A 20,843-nucleotide genomic window follows, 5' to 3' on the forward strand; every position below is an offset into this window, starting at 1 on the left:
GCCTCTGTAACGTGAAGAAATCGATCGATTTCTTCACGATCGGATTATATTTGTTTTCAATACTGTTGTCAATATTAGTGTTGAAAACATAGAATCGCGAAAAACAAATGAATTCAAATTCGAAAAAAAAAATGAAATATTAATATAAATCGAATTTGATTATATTTTTAGTAATTTGTTTTTATTATTATTATATAAATAAATATATTCTAGTTGATATTTGTCAATATTCTTTCTAATTTTTTAGAAAAATTATTAAATTATTAATTCAATTTTTTCTATTTCTCTTTATTGAAATACTCCAATTTAACTATTCCATATCCATTTATTTATATACTCTACATTTCTAGACTCTAATATATATCTAATAGATAAGATATATCTAATCGATTAGAATATAGAACTTTATGGATATAATAAAAAAGAAAAATAAGATAGATATATTATGTTTATGCAATAAATTAAGTATCTTTGTCTTCGGCTCAATCCTTTTTTGAAGATTGAGCCGAGTTTAATTGCAATTATCTAGAACGAACAGTAACCACCGGATTACAAAGTATCCATTGCTGGGAATTCAAATTTGATCGCCTTCCATACTTCACAAGCAGCAGCTAATTCAGGACTCCATTTGCTCGCCTCACGGATGATTTCATTACCCTCACGAGCAAGATCACGACCCTCATTCCGAGCCTGTACACATGCTTCGAGAGCTACTCGATTAGCTACGGCACCTGGTGCATTTCCCCAAGGATGCCCTAAGGTTCCACCACCGAATTGGAGTACGGAATCATCTCCAAAGATCTCGGTCAGAGCAGGCATATGCCAAACGTGAATACCCCCTGAAGCAACGGGAAGAACACCTGGTAGAGAAACCCAATCCTGAGTGAAATAAATCCCACGGCTTCGATCTTTTTCAATAAAATCATCACGTAATAAATCAACAAAACCTAAAGTAATATCTCTTTCCCCTTCAAGTTTACCTACTACGGTACCAGCGTTATTGAATTATTTTCTATTTTTAAATTATAAAATTGGTAGTTATAAAATAATAAGAATTTTATAGGATTTGATTTTAGATAATTTAATTTATATTACCATGAATTTTCAATTAGAATAATTTATTGAGAATCAATTAGTATTTTTATACAACAAATAATATTTTAAAATAATTTTAGAAATTTAATTAGATTTCAAAATTTATACTTCATGCACTAATTTTATTAAAATTACTCTACTATAATTAAATCCAAAATCTTAATTTTATACACAAACCCTAATCCTAATCACAATTAAATTACAATTTTTTCCTTACTCCTAATGAAACCCTAGCCACCATTAGCTCTCACCAACACCTACAGCAGCTGAAACCCCCTTTGTCCAACCAAATACACACACCCATTAGGAAAAGAAAAAAAAGGAAGAGAGGAGAGGTATCTGCGGAAAAAGGGGAAAGAATAGTGAGGGCGGCACCGGCGGGCATCACTACCGCCGCGCCGTCAGGTCGCACAGAGAAGAGAGAGTGGGAGACCTGAGGAAGAAAAAAAGAGGAAGACAGCGCCGGTGGACATCACTGCCATCGTCGTTGTCGCTGTGCCGTCAGGAAGGAGATCCAAGAGAGAGGAAGAGAGTGCTAGGGAGGAGCTATTGCCGCCGACCTGGAGCTCGCTGCACGCGTCGTCATCAGGCCTGCCGTTGTCGCTGAAGGGTTGTCGTCGCCGATGCCTGGTAACCATCATCGAGCTGCATGTTGTCATCGCCGTTGAGGGAGTTGCCGCCGCTTTGAGTTGCATCGTCGCAATTGTGGTCGCCAGAAACGGTGTTATGGCCGTCAGAACTGCTTGGAGATCGCTGCTGCTTCTTCTGTCTCTGTTCAGACTCCGCTGCTGCCACTGCCACCAAAAATCGCCACTGAGGCCTAAGTCAGTTTGGTAAGCTCTAATCTTGCCTCGAATCTTCTTTTCTGCTAAGTTGCTTCTACCGTGAGTTGTTACTGAGGTTGTTCGCATCATATTATATAGTCACCGCTACTGCAGAACCATCAGAGCTTCCGACCGTTATTAGAGCTGTCGTCCGGTCAATTTAGAAGCTGCTACTGTGTCGTTCTATTCTGTTTATCATGGTAAGATTTTTTGGTTTCGTTCTTGTTTATCGGAATGCTCTATTATCAATTATGTTCTAATATCGCTCAATATCCATCCCGCGTTAATTCTAAATTATATCAGATATGTGGTTGTTGCTGTGATCCCTGCGGTTTCTTGGGAATTTCTGCGGTTGCTGCCAATTAACATGAGAATAAGGATTTAATGGGTTTAGTTATGCAACTTACGACTAATCGAGGTAGGGTTTTTCTTAAAATCTATTTTACATTACAGAGTTATGATAAGTAGATATTGATGCAAAAAGTCTGTGATTATATTTGTCTTATGGATGTGATGATTTGTTGGATTGGATTATTGGGTGCTTGATTGCATGAGTGGTGTATGGTTGTTGGTAAAAACCGGTTTGATATGTTATTTACTTGATTATTATAAAAGGTGGATTTTTCTTGGTTTTAGAGTTTACTTAATAATTTAAACGAATTGATTTTGGAAATAATTTGAGATATAAAAATAAATTGATTCTGGGAGCAATTTGATTTTGAGTTGATCTGATTTTATAAAAGATTTAATATTTGAGCCGATTTGATTTTAAAAAGAGTTTTATTGTTGGAATTGGTTTGATTTGAAAATAAATTGATATTGGAACTGGTTCAACTCTGGAAAATGTTTGAGATTTGGAACTGGTTGAGAAAAGGTTTGAGAAACGTTTGGATGGGACTCGAAAAGGGTGGCAGTATCTGAGTTTTAGAGAATATGCTGTCAAAATTTTATAAAATTGGAAGTTTTATTTGAAGTAATTAAGTAAAAAGATTTGTTCTTCAACATTATATGTTTTAAGATTAATTTATTTATCAGAGATAGAATTATGTTTTGAACTGGGATTTGTTAATGGATGGAATGGAAAGAAGGATAATGAAGATTTTCTTTTAAATATGGTTTTGAAATGAATTTGGAAATGAGATTTGGATTGATGAATGATTATGATGTTGAGAATATTGAGAATATTGAGATATGAACTTTGAATTATTCACATGGTTTATGAATTTGAATTATCTGAGATATGAGGTTCCCTGGATAAAGTACCATGGCTTGCCACCACGTGTACCAGGCTAAAAACTTGATACTCTGTTGACCCTACGACGTAAGTGTGACCGGGCACTATATAAATTCCCGGGAATGTTACCCCCATTGAGCAATATTGATTATTTGAGAAAAAAACTATGCATAGACTCTTGGGAATACACATCGGGGGACAGTCTAAGGACAATTCAGACTTGTCGGGTTGGCTGGATAACTGACAGATGAGCCTCATCAGTTATAGGACAGGCATGCATCATATGCATTTGTATGCTTTACTTGGGTTTGAACTTGTTTTGGTTTGCCTAATTACTAAACTGTTCTTAACTGCTACTTGAACTATTTGCTGTAACTACTACCTAAACTTGTGCTTTCCTTGTCTGTCTTGCCTGTGTTTGTCCTGGCGTGCTACATTTGAGAATGAACTTTGGTGCTGAATTAATGATTGTGTTGTTTGATTGCGTGGTTGGTTTCTGATTGAGATTTTCTTATAAGAAAGAAAAGGTTTCGGATTTCTGAAAGATTAAATATTGTTTCTTTGAAAAGGTTTTGAATGATTACCTACTGGTTTTAAAAAGATTCATAAGGCAATGATAATCACTGAGCTTGAAAACAGTTTTCTTATTAAATATCTTCTTATGACAATTTTGAAACTGCGTGGTGAGACCGTGTGGTTAGGTTCTCACCCCCTACAGCTTTACCTTTTCAGGAACCGGATGAAGAAGCATTAAGAAGAGTTATACTGCGTTTGGTTTATATGTTGTTGTATTAATTAGATTATTTTCTTTCCTCGTCCTTGTTTTTATAAATTTTGTAAGAGAGATAGGAGTTGTATGTTTTATATATATTATATTATAAGATATTATGTAAGAAGTCTTGTATATGAATCTATGCCTGCTTGTTTTTTTTTTTAGGATAAAGTATTTATTTTCGGATATCAAAGCAATCAGCGATACGGTGTTGAGTCACAGGCTCCTATTTTAATATTAAGTATATGAAGTAGTCGTAATACTTCTTGTTATCAGAGTGGCGCAGCCGAAAGCGTGACATTCTGGTAGTGAGAGTGTTACATTTCTCTTCCTCCATTCCTCTGAGCGCCCAAATATCCCTGCTGTCCTCATTAGATTTTAAAGCCTTGCCTTTGTTTTGTTGTATCGTTCCTCCTGCTGTATTTGTTATGTTTTTAGCACCAAAACTGGCCTTCAGAATCTCCCTTATTGTTTTTGGGCCCAATTCATCCTCCGTATTGTTATGCTGCCTTCTACATCCCTCTTCTTTTCTGCCAGTGACGGATCCAGAAAATTTATGTTACGGGGGCAAAATAATATACATTACTATAAAAAGATATATTAATCCAAATTTAAAAACATAAAATTAAAGTGCATATTAATTATTCGAATACAAAAAAATAAAAGTACATATAATTAAATAAGACGAAAAATATTTTTCCATTGCTATTTCTAAAAATAAAAAAATATATATTCTAAATGAGTAAATTGATCAATTGACTTTAGAAATTTATATGCAACATAATTACATATAATCAAATAGAACGAAAGATAAACAAATAAATAATAAGGATCACTAAATTGAGAATAAAATAAAATATATAAATTTATGAAAAGAAAAAAATTAGATTAATACCTAAACTATAATTATTTGAATTAAAATTTACAATTGAAAATATCAAAAAGAAAAATAATAAAATTAAAAGATACATAGAGTCATAGAGAGTTATATGAAAAAATATTTAAAATTTATCTTTTGATAAAGAGAAGATGACCACTAAAAAAATAAAAAAAGAAGGTTGAAAATATCAAATTAAGAAGACGGTTTAAGAGAATAAAAGAGTAGTGACGGCTGAAATTTGAGAATAAAAAATACTAAATTTAATTAGGTTAATTAATAGTCAAAATAATAGAAAGATAAAATGGATTTGGGACTTTAAATAACTAGACTTAATTTATTTGTAATGAAGTCATTTAAAATTTAAAATATATATATATATAAAATTGAAATAGGAGTGGGGGGCAAGTGCCCCCCTACTCTAACACTTAGGTCCGAGCCTGTTTCCTACCCTTTTTTGTGTCTTGCTGGTCCGCTTCCATTAGGCTTGTATGGTCCAAATTGTTTGGGCTTCCTACTTTTTGGTTAATACTTTTCTGTTCTCTTTGTTGTTTCCCGGTCCAGTACCCAGCTTCTATTTCCTCTTTTATTGGGCCTGGCCCATTAGTATTCATTCCTCTTCTGGTCCTGATCTCATTTAAGTCTGTCATAATTTTCTCTAGTATCTTCTTGGCTCTTCTATTGTAATTTCCTTGATTTTCTGCCATCCTCAACTGATTAAGAGGGATTTCTTCTACCTGTTTTGCAACTCTGAGATCCATTTGCCCTAATTGCTCCTGATTTTCTGATGCTACTATCTTTCCTTTTTTCTTCCTTCCCTCTTCTAGATTTCTACCTACTCCACTGGCTGCAGATTCCTGTAGTTCCTCCACTCTCTCATAGTTGTTGTCTTGGATGTCACGTGCCTCCGTCTCTTCATCTCCTTCTTGTAATTTGCTCTGCTTCCGTCTTCTTCCCTCTCCCCTATTCAGAGATTTGGCTTGGTCTACCCTTAGCCCATGGATATATCTGGGTACGTCTGGATTCCACGCTGCCATGGCCATCTCTTTATAGCATTCTTTTTTACTGTGCCCTATTACCCCACAGTTCATGCAGTAACAATCTTGAAGGCGCTCATATTTAAAGTGAACCCAGATATTGGGGAGGTTTTCCCTTACCATATAGAAACCTGTGGATAAAGGCTTGAGAATATCCACGGCTACCCTTACCCTTAGAAAAGTTCTCATGAGTACATGGTTCTTCATCGGATCTTCCACATCAATAACAATCCCCATCATGTCTCTAATGATTCTGCCTGTTTCATTGTTCATGTTCTCCAGGGGTAGCCCATGTATCTGAACCCAAAACTCCATATATTGGTGGATGACCTCCGATATTGATTCATATTGTGACCATAGTTGGAGATTTAAGAGATGACCTTTTATACTCCATGGCCCCCTTTCAATGTCTGCAGACCTCTCCACATATCCTTGAAGCTTATCAGGACTTTTTTGATTCCCACTTTAGAAATGGAAACTCCTTCTGGGTTTCCCCGAATTCCCATAATGGCATTTTCGCTGTTTCTAAATAGGACTTCTTTGCTTGATATGATTTGTCCTACTAAATTGATGTTGTCCACTTTATGTTCCTTTTGGCGGTTTGGTTTGATAGTGATTATTTTTTCTTCTATCGGCTCCCTTCCAAAGTTTGGCATGTTTTGTGACATCTTGTGTATCTTCTTTTGGTGCAGTGCCACTGGTGGATGTATGTGGTTGTTGGTTTATTGGCTAGGGTAGTAAAATAGTTTGAAAGGAAAAGTGAAGGTGAGATCAAAGGTGTTGGGTTGTGAGATGGAGGTGACAGAAGGTTAAGATTTGTATGGTGTTTATTGTAAGTGTTTATGTTTTGGTTGAATTTGAAGCATCTCCCAAATTGGAGTAACCCTGTAGTGGTGTGCTCCTGTAGAGAGGAAAGGTGCTCCCCTGTAGAGAGGAAAGGTGCTCTCCTATAGAAAGAAGTGTCTTAAGGACAAAATAGGTATTATTTTTTTTGTCTTTGGCCCAATGCCAAACCAATCAGGAGACCAGGTCAGGTTAGAAGCCAACACGACCCTACGCTACTGGTGGAGCACCCGCGCCCCCTGTTTATCTCTCTCGCTCTTCAACACTTGGTTTCTGTCAGCTGCGCAGCCATAATCGCCGTCGATCCCAAAGGTTGCGCTGGCACCGTTTCTTGCCGCGCTGCCTCAGACCGTCAGTTGTGCCTTGGCCTAGTCCTTCTCGCTTGCTACAACAGCCAATTTCCACCGTCGACGTCTGATGCGTTTTTCCGCGGGTGAAGCCCTTTTTCGTCGCATGTCTGCCATGATTCTTTGTCGCCAACGAAGCTCCAGTAATTGGCTCCGCTGCCGCGCCGAATTTCTCCTTCCCTAGTTGATTGTCATGCCCAGGTGTGTTAGCATTATTCACGAAGATGTTTCTCCTTTCCAGCGAAGTCGCATCAGCATCGTTGACAACTGAGAAAGGGTTTAGAGTCCCGGAATTTGACATCAGGTCTCTCCGCTACATTGAATCCCCGAAATTCAGATTCCCTTGCCTCTGAATTCTTGACTGCAATGTGTTTTGAGTCCTGCCCATTGAATGGCTTCGATTGGAGCATCCGTTCTGGATTGAAGCTTCCCTCGTCAATTGTTCTACTATTTCTCGTGGGGGCTTCTGTCTCCAGTTTTCCTCCAATTGGTCTGCCAGGAAACATTTCGCCACTCTATCTGTGACTTTATTTCCCTCTATAGGGAACCATGTGAAGTCACAATTGGACAGACTCTCAGCCAGAAGAAAAATATCTCAAAGAATCGATTCCACCTCTCCTGTATAAGTTTTTTATTTTACTGCTTGCACAAGAGGTAAATTTTCCGATTCTATTAAAATTTGCTCCATATTAAGATTTGTAGCTAGAATTAGTGCCCTTCTCATTGCTTCTGCTGCCAGGCTGAAATGAACTCTAATTCTCATTAATTCTCCTGTTAACAATATTCTAGAATTATCTTGAATCACAACTGCAATTGCTCATTCTGCCATCGATCTACTATACGCAGGTATTCTTGTTGATGACGAGCTTTGTGGGAAGGAACTAAGCCCTTTATATGGGCTTAATATGAGTGTGGACTTTTCTCAATTGACCAAAAAGAGATAAACAAAAAGGCCTATCACCAAGAGTATTGTTCTATGATGCACGGACAATGACATGACACGACACGAAACACGCCGACATGCGAATTTTAAAATCTTACATGACACGGGACACATATACATATAAAATATAAAGTATTTTTTAGATAAATCGTAATTATATTTTGATATTTTATTAATATTAAAATATAAATTAAATTTTTAATTATTTTTAATGTCTTATTTTAATTATATCAAGTATTTAAAATATTTTTTGTTTTAATAAAATTATATATACTATACCTAAATTTATTTTAATAATATATGTTAAGAATAAGACTGGACACGCTGACACTTGATGGTATTTAGGTGTGTCCTGGCGTGTCCAGAGAAAATTTTTTTATTTTTTATTAAGACACAGTTGGACATAGCAGACACACGTGTCAGACGAGTGTCGATGAATGTTGTATCCAAAATGTGTCCGACACACGAACACAGCAACTCAGCGAAATGTCCGTACTTCATAGGTATTGTTGAATGTCTTGCAACAATACACATATAACAATTATTAAATATTTTCTTATATATTATATATTGTCTAATACCAAAAAAAGTTCATATATTGTAGTCTATTTTTTTTTTTGGTGTCATATATTGTAGTCTATTTCTTAATATGAAATGAGAAACAAATATTAAAAAAAAAGGAAAAAAACTACAAATTAACTCCATATGAAAGATACACGATGCCTCAAGCATCAGACGATTGCAGCTTCAAGCCTTCAACAATACAAATCGACCAATTTTGTTACAAAACTAACATGCATGTATCTAGAAAAGTTTAGGATATTTAAAATTGCATACGAAGAAAAATATATACGCAGGTGATTTACAAATTATACAAAAGTTCAAAAAGATATAATATATTTAGAGAAAATGATAAATAGGTCTTTGACCTTTTGTTCCGCAGACATTTTTGTTTTTGACCATTGAAAAATACTTTTAAGTATTTGACCTTCATAAAATTTGGACGGATCAGTCCCTGACGGAGACATTTGAACGGAGGGACTGATCTGTCCAAGTTTTGTAAAGGTCAGAAACTTAAAAGTATTTTTTAATAGGCAGGGACAAAAATATTCGCAGGACAAAAAGTCAGAAACTTATTTATCCTTTTCAATATATTTATTTAGGCTGCAATGCATATTTAGAGTCATTTCACATGATTAAAATTAGAGAGGGTTTTTTAATACTAAAGATTTAAAGTTTAAACACTTAAAATGCAAATAGAATAACATTAAGAAAAATACAATCATATCAGTATGCTTTAATTTTTTTAATTGATTGCATTAGGGTAAAGTGACCCATGCCCATCCTTGGTTATTGCATTTCTCATTTTCTCAGACTAATATATATGCACAACCATTTGGTGCCAACTACCAACAACTGGTACAACTCTACAAGTATGGTGAGTTTTAGACTTTTAGTCTCGAGTTAGGACTAACAATAGATATAGTAGGATTTAGATTCATTCTACTTTTATTTTTATTTTTTTTTTAAATTTAATTCTATTTTATTTGTAAATTAAAAATCTCTCACTCCTAATTTTATTCGCATTCTAAAATTTCATATCTAATTATATTTCAAAAAATCAATTTTTTTCTAATTAAATATAATATTTAATTATTTTATATTTCATAAATATACTAATAAAATAAAAAATATAAAATTAAGTTTATTTTAAAATTTAAAATAATAAAATTATAATATAATCTATATTAAAATTATAAAATAAAAATGATGGAAGTTTGATCTCCATAATTTTATTATACATATGTAATAATTTTTAATTACATATTATAATATATCAAAAAATGTAGATAAATAGATACGATTATAACTAAATTCGCACCCGACACTGTATGCAACTCAACGAGCATATTGGATTGTGAATCCTATACGAACAAATCGGATCGAATTGGATACCAGCTAACTGGGGCTCAGCTGAAAAGGATCCCCATGAGCCTGTTATGTCCTTTCACACTTAATTTGACATGCGTCTTGGAGGGAATTTCGATGTACTTTGTAACTTTTTTTTGGTATTTGACCTGCTAAAAGTGAACTTTTTTTGTTATAAAAGTAAAAGTGGTAATATATCTAGACATTATAATTTTTTGTGTTTTTTAAAATTATAAAAAATACAGAAATTAAAGGTTTTTTATTATTTTTTAACACAAATCGGATGGTCCGATTTGTTTACTTCTCACAAATCGGACGGTCCGATTTGTGTATTTCTATAAATTAGACCGTCTGGTTTTTTTATTTCTAGAAATTAGACAGTCCGATTTCTATACCTCTATTAAATCGGACAGTCTAATTTCTACTTCTCTAGTTAAACAATTCTATATTTAAAAATAATATTCCAACAATTCACATTTAAAAAAAAGGGCAATTTACTTAAATAAATAAAGTGGGAGAGTTATTTACGTAAATGTGCAAATCTGTTTGTTGTTACGTTTATGTGCAAAACCGGATTTATATGTAAACCGTGGCAACCCACCACGGTTTCTAAACATGCATAAACCGTGGCAGGTCCCAGCGGATTAGGAACAAAATTTTGTGAGGGTAAACCGTGGTAGGTCACCACGGTTTACTAAGGAGAGATGGCGTGCATAAACCGTGGAGAGTCACCACGGTTTATGAAGAAACTTGTTTGCACATAAAACCTTGTGGGTCACCACGGTTTATACGTGGTAAATAATGGCCAGAAAACCTTGTTAATTTTATGTCCACTAGAAAATGAATTTATTAGCACAATAAATTTATTAGCAGAATCTTAAATTATGTCTTATCAACAACAGCTTTTTATAATAGAAAGAGTACAATAAAAAAAATCAGATAATACTAAGAAAATGATTTTTATAGTGCTTAAAAAATTGATGTCTATTTACTAAAAAATAAAAAATTATAATTTAATTTAAAATGATGAAATTTAATAAATTTAAAATATTTAAAATTTGTTATGTAAAATAAATTAGAAAAAAATTAGACTCCAATAATAAACACCATGAAATTTTTGGATTTTTTACTATTATAAAATAAAAAAATATTTTTAAAAATAAATTACACTAACATTAATGTTTGGAATCTGTGTTTTTATTTTTTATTTTGAGTTTTTATGAAGTTTTCAAAATCTTAGGCGAACTTATAAAAACTACACAAAAGTTCGTTTAAGCTTAAGGTGACATCTCTCATTATATTCATCTTTATTTTTTCATTTATAAAATAAAGATTTATTACACTATAACATATTAACGAGTACAATAAAATAATTACTTGTTAATATTGGTATATTAATATTCATTAACATGCTTATTGATTAAATCTTTTATATAGATTTAATAAATTCACATATAAGTGTATATTGATACATTAGTATTTGTTAAATTTAAAATAAAAAATATTTATTATATTATAAGAATATTAATGAGTACTCTAAAAAATATTAATAAGTAATTATTTTATTATGTTCATTAATATTTTTTATAGTATAATAAATATTTAAATATAGTGTAAAATGAAAAATAGGGATAAACATAATGGAAAACTAATTGATAATACATGTAAAAATTTTATAGTATATATTAGTCAATAATACATAAAGAGAACCAAAAAAATTTATTATAAATATTCAATAGAAATAGATGATTTTTTTTTATAAAATGTACTATATATATAGTGTGTATTTATTAGGCTACCTTTGTTTTCAACAACAAAATAGGATAAGACACTGAAAATAGGACAGGACAAGACACTGATGGATAGAGACATAAAATTTTGTGTTCTTGTAATTCTGCTTGGTGATAAACTAGAACAAATTATGAAAATCTAATTTATTCTCATTTTTTTCATTAAAAAAATTTGAGATGAAAAATATAATAATAAAAAATATAATTATAAAAAATTAACAAGAATAATAAAAAAATAAATAAAAAATAAGTTGTGTCTCTTGGACATAAAATTAACAAGGTTTTTTGGCCATTATTTACCACATATAAACCGTGGTGACCCACAAGGTTTTATGTGCAAACAAGTTTCTTCATAAACCGTGGTGACTCTCCACGGTTTATGCACGCCATCTCTCCTTAGTAAACCGTGGTGACCTACCACGGTTTACATGTAAAACCATTTGTTCCAAATCCGTGGTGACCTCCCACGGTTTATGAATGTTTAGAAACCGTGGTGGGTTGCCACGGTTTACATATAAATCCAGTTTTGCACATAAACGTAACAACAAACAGATTTGCACATTTACGTAAATAACTCTCCCACTTTATTTATTTAAGTAAATTACCCTAAAAAAAACATCACTGTCATTTCAATATTAAAAATAAAAAATTCGCTAAAAGCTATCAAATAGACAAATAAGTTAAATGTTGAAATAGATAAAAAAAATTGGGAGTATAGGACAAATTGGACAAAAGTGTTGCGTTTTCTTTTGGGCCAGTCATATGTCTTGCTGTCCGAAAGGAGTCCAAAACTAAAACGAAGAAAAATGTGGCTTTAAATTCTCGCTCTGTTCCTTGATCTGTAACACCTCAAGTTCTGGTTTCTCCTTTATGCTGCTGTTGTGCTTATTGTCGGTATTCTCCTTTTTCTTTCTTCTCATTTTGCTACTCGTCTTATTCTCATTTTTTTATTTTTTTCATCTGAGATCGTTGTTCATTATCATGTTTTTGTTTTGCAAGGTGCTCGGTATAATATTAACTGTGTTTTTTTTTTTTCGTTAGACTTGGGTGCTTCATTATACAGTTGGATTCGTTGAAGTAGATCCTTACAAATCTGGATAGATTTATAGTTAGCAAGATCTAGTTTGATTGTTTTGTTGGTATTAACTTTTTTCACTTTCAAACATTGAGTTATATCAATAAAAATGTTTGATTTAATTATTTACTCATTTTTATTTGACTACAACTTGTTTGAGACTTTGCTGTCGTTAATTTTTTTTTTTAAAAAAAGAGATTTTTTTTAACTGGGTTTGACAAATTTTTTAACAGAAAAAAAAAACTAAAAAATTAATTTTTTTTTAGAAGTTATAATTTATATCTTTTTAAAAAAAATTAAATTAAAATATTTTAACATAATAAATAAACAAAAAATATTTTTATATCATTTTACTCAAATATAATTAATTAATAAATAATATTTGTATATAAAACATTCAAATATTAAATTACTTTTTTTATTCTTTTAAAATAAAATTACTTAAAAAAAGAGATTTTTTTTAAGAAGTTTATCCAAAAAACTTTTTAAAAAATGCTCATTTATTAAAAAAATTAGATTCAGAGATTAGAGATTAGAGATTAAAATTTATAATTTAAAAGTTATTATTTAGATATTAAAATTTATAATTTAAAATTTAAATTTTAAAATTACCACTCTTTATTTTTCTGGAGAGTACCTTAATATACTCATAAATAAAGTAAGATGAACTATTTATTTGTTGAAAGATTTAACATCCCAATAAGTCTTTTTTTTTAATTAAAATTAGAATTTTCACAAATGTAATTAATTTTTAGTTTTATTAGTAGAAATTATATTCCAATTACTTCGACTAAATTCCTTCATATTTATCGTTTTTATTATTTTAGTTCTTTAAATTTAAATTTATGATATTAATTTTTGAGATCCAATTTTAGACACAATATTAGTCTTTAAATTTTTTCTGAGTCAGCAAATAAAGTGTTAAGTCAACTCTAATTTATTATGCTGGAATAGAAGACTAAGAAATAAATGGTGTTGTTTTATTAAACAAGATAAAAATAAAAAGACGAAAAAGAGTATATATGTGCAAATTATTTATCTTTTTTTATTATCTAAGACGATTTTATTTTTATCTTGTTTAAATGTCAAAATAAAAAAATATCATTTTATCTTGTATTTAGTGTGATAAGTTAAAACTAGCTTAATATTTTCTTTGTCGACTCAACAGTGAAAAAGATTCAGAAACTAACATGATATTTAAAACTAGATCTCAAATATTAATATAATAAATTTTAAATTTAAAGAATTAAAATGATAAAAATTGTGAATTTTAAAGATCACTGCAAAGAATTAGTTGATTATTTTATTTAAAAAACAAAATGAAGCACGACATATTAGACGTCCTAAGAAATTTATCTTTTTTTTTTTAAGGTGGAGACTCACAAAGAGTTTAAAACATCTTTAAATAAAAATATTTAATTTTGTCTATTAAATAAATTGTTATGTATTAAATTTTTGACATGTCACATAAATTAAAAATATTATCTTTTTAATTAAAAAATGTTGCTATATTCTTAAAATGTTACTTTGACTTTAAACCAAGTTTTTAATTTGTTTAAAATTTAAATTTTTAACAAAAAATTATTAGAAGATTATTTTATTTTTTATTTTTTTATAAATTTTATAATATTATTCTTCTGCTTTCATTTTATTATTATTTTGATACGTTTCTTATTTTTCGAACTCAATATTTTTGTACGAGTTGCGTTTTTATAATTCTTTTAATATTTTTTATTTTTAAAGATTTGTATTTTAATTTATTAATTTTTATTACTAATTATTTTATTTTAGTCTAATAATTCTTATTTATTTTTGAATTCTTTAAATAAAATTTATTGTAAAATTGAGATTTTAAAAAAATATTTTATATAAATTAAAAATTCAGTATCGTTTGAATTAATATTAATTAAATTATTAATATAATTATTTTTTTCTTAGATTTTTAATTTTATTAATAATTTATACTTTTTAACTGTGGTTAAATAAATAATTTAAAAAAAAAGTTTTTGCCATCTTTATATGAGACTATGAGTAATGTCTTTTTTGAATATATAAAAAAGAAGGAGAAAGTGTTTGACATAGAATTCTAGTATTCTACACCAAAGTAATTCATCTAAGCCGTTGAAAAACTAATCTGATGGTGCCGTGGTCCCATGAGTCCATGACAATTATTATAAAGAAAAGTACGAGAAGATAATCTATGTTTTATATTATGTGTATAATGGGATTAAATTAAAATTAAAATTAAATTAGAGATAATTAATTTTGAGTAGTTTTTAATTTAAAATTTGAATCAAATCATAATTTTCGTTAGTTATGGCAATTAATTAATTTTGAGTAGTTATGGCAATTAATTAATTTTGAATAGTTTCTCATTTAAAATTTGAATCAAATCATGATTCTTATCAAATTAGGATTATCTCCCTCTCAATACGGTGTAAACTCTTCTTTCACTCTCTTCTCGAAGCAAAAGCCAGTACAGTGCTGCCACAGTTATCAGTCGCTGTTGGGCATCGCGCCGACATTTTTCCGACTGGTGCCGTCGTCCGCACAGGCCACTGTATATAGGGAGGACGCGTATATTGTGTGAGTCGAGCTTACAGCACTGCAGCAATCCGGACGTCCAAAGCCTCTTTTGCAGCCGGTTTGTGTCTTCTTTCTATCGTCGGATGTTCATTTTTTCTATAAACGTGAATGTTATTCTTAGGTGCTTAGTTGTAGATTAGTTTTGTTTGAGACACATCCAAATCCAACACTTCAAAAAAACCCCTCTTTACAGCAAACAATAACCTCTCTGTCTGTCTCTGATCCTTCTTTTGATATATATAGATCTAATTTGAGTGTTTTGTTAGTATTATTTGTTTTCTTTAAAAAATGAAGTAATGTCAATAAAAATGTCTGATATAATTATATACTAATTTTTGTTTGTCTTAATTATTTAATTGAATAATAATAGTAAATTTATTTGACACCAATGAATACATATTACCAAACACATCCGGATTTACTGAAACTCGAATAATTTGATATATAGACTAGAGCACTAGGCTGTTAATCTGCTGAAATTGTCAACTTAAGTGTGATTAAATTGCTTGAAAACTAGCCAACAATTTATAACTTAAATGACATAATCTCTTTATCCTCACTTAGAGATCTCAGGTTTCGATTCTCCATCCTAACTTTGGAAAAACAATTGCTTGAAAAGTATATTCATGGCCAATGTACTGGGTGTTACTTTATCTAAACTGCATGTAAAAAATATTGAAATATTGACAGGAATTGTGGGAGGTTCGTTAACCCGTTTGATCTTTGCTTGGTGCTGTTGCAATGATGGAGATGGAAATGGTATAAAACCCTTTTTCCCACAATTTGGTTGCTATCCTCCCTTTAGTTTTGGTCATGATGGAGTAACTTTGGTGTCAACTTTGTTGTAGGATCCAGAATGTGAAGAACTTTCAGGAGACCTATCTTGTAATCAGATTGAGAAGCAAGGAAGAGTTTTGGGTGGTGATGCCATGTCTTGCCTTAATCTTCTTGAATCCATGGCGGATGAAAATCCTAGAATGTTTGTGCGGTATTTGGCTGACAAAGAGGGTGGGTTGGTAAACTTATTCTGGTCAGATACTTGTAGTCAATTGGATTATGAGATATTCGGAGATGTACTCGCAGTTGATGCGACCTACAGAAAGAACAAACACATGGGTCCGTTGGTTGTATTTTCAGGGTTTAATCATCATAACCAGATGATAGTCTTTGCAGCTGCTCTTGTTTCTAACGAGAAGGAGGAGACATATGTATGGTTACTCCAACAACTGTTGGATGCAATGAAGGGAAAAGCACCGGGATCTGTGATCACTAATGGACATAGAGCCATGAAGAATGCCATTGAGGTTGTCTTTCCTCTTGCCTATCATCGACTCTGTGCATGGCATCTAATTGAGAATGCTACCAGCAATTTGGGTAACCCCACTTTTACATCTGAATTTAAGAAATGCATGTTATTTGATTATGAGATATCACAGTTTGAAGATCGTTGGAACAAAATGGTTACAGAACTAGGCCTTGGTGATAACCAATGGGTCTGTGATCTCTATGCATGTAAGAAAATGTGGGCAACTGCGCATATTCGCAGGAATTTCTTTGGTGGGTTCAAAGCAACATCTAGATGTGAAGACCTGCACTCTATGCTTGGAAAGTTTGTTCATTGTAGGCACAATCTAAGAGACTTTGTGGAGCTATTCTTCCAATGCCTAACCCAAATGAGGGATAGGGAAGTTCAATCTGATTTATGTTCTGTGGTTGGTGAGGTTGTGTTGCAAAGTCCACTCCTTTCTTTGGAGAACTCTGCTGCTAGTTTATTCACACGAGAGATATTTTACTTGTTTAGACCTATGCTGTCACGAGCTTGTACTTTGGAGGTGCAGGCATGTACTTACACACCCACTTCAGAGATTTATACAGTTTCCAAATCTGGAATTTCTTCGAAAGAGTGGCGAGTCTCCCACTATCCGGATGAGTCAGTGTTTAAGTGCTCTTGTTTCAGAATGGAGTTCCTGGGCGTACCATGTAACCATATTGTTGCTGTTTTGGATCATCTTGAATTTTCAGAGCTCCCCAGGAGTCTTGTGCTGGATAGATGGACAAAGGAGGCTAGAATGAAATTCATGGGGTTCATGGATGAGGGTCCTTTCAGCTGGGATTCGGTGGTTACATGTAGAAATTTGATGCTTAATGATCTATGTAGGGAGATGTGTGTCCTTGCTTCTGCTACGACCCGCGACTTTGTTGATGTAAGTGAGAAAGTATGGGCCGAAATAAATCGTTTGAAGCGAAAGAGGGAAGCTCCTGAAAATGACTATAGTGACCAAAACTATGAAGCTGCACTATCTGATGTAAGTGTCTCTTCAAGTGCTAGTTTTAATGAATATAATGTATGTTTGGTCAATTGCAGTGATTACATAACGATTAAAACAGGAATATGTCTAATTATGCTTTTTATTTTAGTTTTGGCAGGATAGTTCATTTGGAGATATCTGGGAGGAGTAGGAACATGAAGCAGACGATTATGACTTAGTAGTAGCATTATTTAGTATCGGGTTAGTACTTACATGGCAATATAGATGTAAGTAAGGAAACTCAATGTCAATGGATTCTATGCTGTTAACTAGTACTGCTTTCTAGCTACACTACCCTCCATTACATACCCTACTTCTTTCTTTTTATCATTTTTCGTTTTTAGAATACATTTATCCAACTTCATAATAATTGATTATCATTAAACTACTTGCCTTGGGAGATCGTATAAGAAACAAAGGTCAAAATAATGGGGATAAGAAGAAACAAGAAGAAACGCCTTCAACTAATAACTCAGATAATTAAGGTCATCCAAGGCCAGCAATTCTTTTTTTTTTTTCAGTATTTTTAGTTACCAGTCTAATTTTTTTAGTTTAGTAATTTAACAACATATTTTTAATTCATATTTTAAAACATTTTTTATTAACTATTAATTAAAAATAATAAATTTTGCTAGTATTCTAATATATATATATACACGCAAGAAAATAATACATTTCTTGGCCTACATATACGGTCAAATTAAACAGGGTTTTTTTAATTTTTAGCTGCACTAAAATGTTTATGTATATTTTCAATTCAACAATACATCAGTCTTCAATATTTATAGTTGAAGCCTTTTGCTTACAGTGTTATGCATGATTTGATTATTGTAATTTTGTAATGTACTCTTCAATGTATCATTTATTTCTATTTATTTACTAGTTCTTGTGTTTCTGTCATCGAATCAGTTGCAAGTACACTAAACTTTAGTGTTATATGCATCTTTGCAGTGGAAATGAGGGACTAATTTTTATGGACCAATTAAGTGGCTGAATTTTATACTAGTGGTTTGTTAATAATGTAGGTAGAAGTGAAGTAATTTTACTACTAATTGCCATAGGTATGTAACTATCAGTGGTAAGTGGTAACCACCATTTACTTCCTTAAAAGGGTTATGCTCAAATAAGCATGGCAATGAAATTGTGTGAATAAATATTTGACATAGATATCTCTTAATATACAGAATTCAGTGAAATTTTGTTACCATTCAAACATTTAATCCATTTTGGATAAACAACTTAATTAATTTTTTTTTAACAAAATAGTTTAAATAATAAATAATTATATTAGAAGTAGCTTGTAAATAAGTTATTTGTTTTTGAGTTTTTAGTTTTAAAAGTACTTATTTTATAGAAATGTAATAAAAAATAGTAGTATTATGAAAAAAGTTATTTTTTTAACTTCTCTATAACCTTTTAAATAGCTTCTTAAAAAATTATAATTTGATTTTAAAAATTGTACCAAATATTAATACTACTATTTTTCATAAATTAAAAACTCAAAAAAATTACTTTTAAAACTTTTCAAACAAACCTTAACAAGAGTAAAAATAATTCATAATCTCGCAAACATTCATCATTCATTTTCCCCTTCATTCTAAAATCACTATAGCAATCATGTCATGAGATTGTTATATATCATACCAAATGATACCCCAATTAATATCATACCCAACCGCTAGCAATGAAAATCACAATAGAAAGAACATCGATTTGATATCAAAGAAAAAGGAGAATACAACTAATTAGCACAAATTAGTAGAGAATGGAATAACATAAACACAAACGGGTGAGTATATGGCCAAAAGAAAAATCTGAATCCTTTCTTCATATTTTCATTTTGCCCTCAAACTGTAATCTAATTTGACATAGGTAGGGCAGAGGAAATTCTTGTATTTGCATTAGTGGCTCAAAGCAACACCAATTTATAAAACTTCCCAAACCTAATGAAAATGGGCAAAATTTCCAAACCAATGTCTTGTGTTAATGTTCAAAATAGTTCCTAAAATTTGACTTATAATTCAATTTGACTTTCTAATTTTCAATTAACTTAATTTGTACTCTAAAACTTTAAAGCGTCTCTCCTTTCTCTTTTAGAATAACGATTCTATTTCCTCTATTTTCAACATTTCGTCTTTTCCTCTTTCAACCCTTTACTCCTTCATTTAAGGATTTGCCATTAGTCAATAGATTACTGCATACATAAAGTGAGATTTGAAACCCCCCGACACTTGCTTAAAACTAACTAACTAACTAACTAACTCAATAAAACTAGTAAAAATTTGACTAGTCAAATTCTTTATTCAAATTTGTTTCAAACTCTTTAGGTTAATTTTAAAATTTTAATTCATATGTCTTCATTCTTCATGAATATTGTGTTGTCTTACACTAAAAAACAACTTACAATCTTGTAGTTTCTACTACCTTCTAATTGGGTGCAATATAATTTTCAATTCTAATTCAATTTTGATTTCTAATTTTTTCAATGTTTTAACATGTTATATTTGTAATCTTATACTATTTTTGAATGCTTTTTATTTAATTATCTAATAATTAGTGAATATTTCATTAGTGAATAATTATCTAATATTTGCAATACTATTTGTTTCTATTGTCATATCATGTTACAAGACTAATTATTGAAGTTAGACAATAAAAATATTAAATAATGTGAACAATTAATATATTGGATGCTCAATTTACTAGGTGTGTGGATGGTTATCCTAATATTAAAATTTAAGTGGGTAATTTGAATGTGTAGTGTATTTTTATTTTAGAGTAATGCTAAGAAGACAAAAAAAAAACAGCCAAAACTTGCCTTATTTAGCATTCATTAATTGTTAAAATAATGCAAGTTACAGTTGCTTTTGGCTAATTTTCTTCGGTTACCAAACATTTCCGTTTATTGGGCCAATTTTAAAGTCCATTATTCATATCGTTCACAAAAATTATTGTCTACCTAACAAAGTCCATTATTAAAACCAACGAGACACAGTTCACCCATTGGCCAACGACAAACTCTTAGATAGATTTCAGTACCACCGAGCTGGAGATTACTGTGGAAACCAAAAAAACTTCACCAAATGTGAAAATTAAAGGAAAGAACAAATCATTGATATGTAGTTGTTGAACCAAATAACAATAAACAGAAACCAGCTGAGAAATAAGTGTTAATGTACGTT

At 31.1% G+C, this 20,843-nt stretch overlaps 2 protein-coding genes across 6 annotated transcripts; one reads left to right on the plus strand and one right to left on the minus strand.

The window, feature by feature from the left end:
- Window positions 1–284: 284 nt before the first annotated feature.
- LOC130932410 (ribulose bisphosphate carboxylase large chain-like) lies at window positions 285–986 on the minus strand. Its single transcript, XM_057861733.1, has one exon. It carries the CDS (start codon window positions 817–819, stop codon window positions 550–552), a length of 270 nt encoding a protein of 89 aa, XP_057717716.1. The 5' UTR covers window positions 820–986; the 3' UTR covers window positions 285–549.
- Window positions 987–12,451: 11,465 nt separating this feature from the next.
- Window positions 12,452–18,052, plus strand: LOC130932403 (protein FAR1-RELATED SEQUENCE 5-like). Of its 5 annotated transcripts, none has more exons than XM_057861722.1 (5): window positions 12,452–12,581; window positions 15,181–15,410; window positions 16,043–16,111; window positions 16,201–17,658; window positions 17,771–18,052. In XM_057861722.1, exons 3-5 carry the CDS (start codon window positions 16,094–16,096, stop codon window positions 17,810–17,812), a joined length of 1,518 nt encoding a protein of 505 aa, XP_057717705.1. In that variant the 5' UTR covers window positions 12,452–12,581; window positions 15,181–15,410; window positions 16,043–16,093; the 3' UTR covers window positions 17,813–18,052. The 5 variants fall into 5 exon arrangements, with proteins under 5 accessions (XP_057717705.1, XP_057717708.1, XP_057717704.1 ...); XM_057861725.1 differs by having other exon boundaries at window positions 12,476–12,585; window positions 15,234–15,410; XM_057861721.1 differs by having other exon boundaries at window positions 12,478–12,585.
- Window positions 18,053–20,843: the final 2,791 nt, after the last annotated feature.

The sequence above is a fragment of the Arachis stenosperma genome, chromosome 6 (assembly GCF_014773155.1).
Source record: "Arachis stenosperma cultivar V10309 chromosome 6, arast.V10309.gnm1.PFL2, whole genome shotgun sequence".
Lineage (NCBI taxonomy): Eukaryota > Viridiplantae > Streptophyta > Magnoliopsida > Fabales > Fabaceae > Arachis > Arachis stenosperma.

Bases quoted from the DNA above. Each gene is read 5' to 3' on its own strand.
- LOC130932410 (XM_057861733.1), bottom strand. From the start codon at position 819: ATGCCTGCTCTGACCGAGATCTTTGGAGATGATTCCGTACTCCAATTC.
- LOC130932403 (XM_057861722.1), top strand. The intron at 17,659-17,770 runs GTAAGTGTCTCT...TTTTTATTTTAG, and splicing joins ATGAAGCTGCACTATCTGAT to TTTTGGCAGGATAGTTCATT.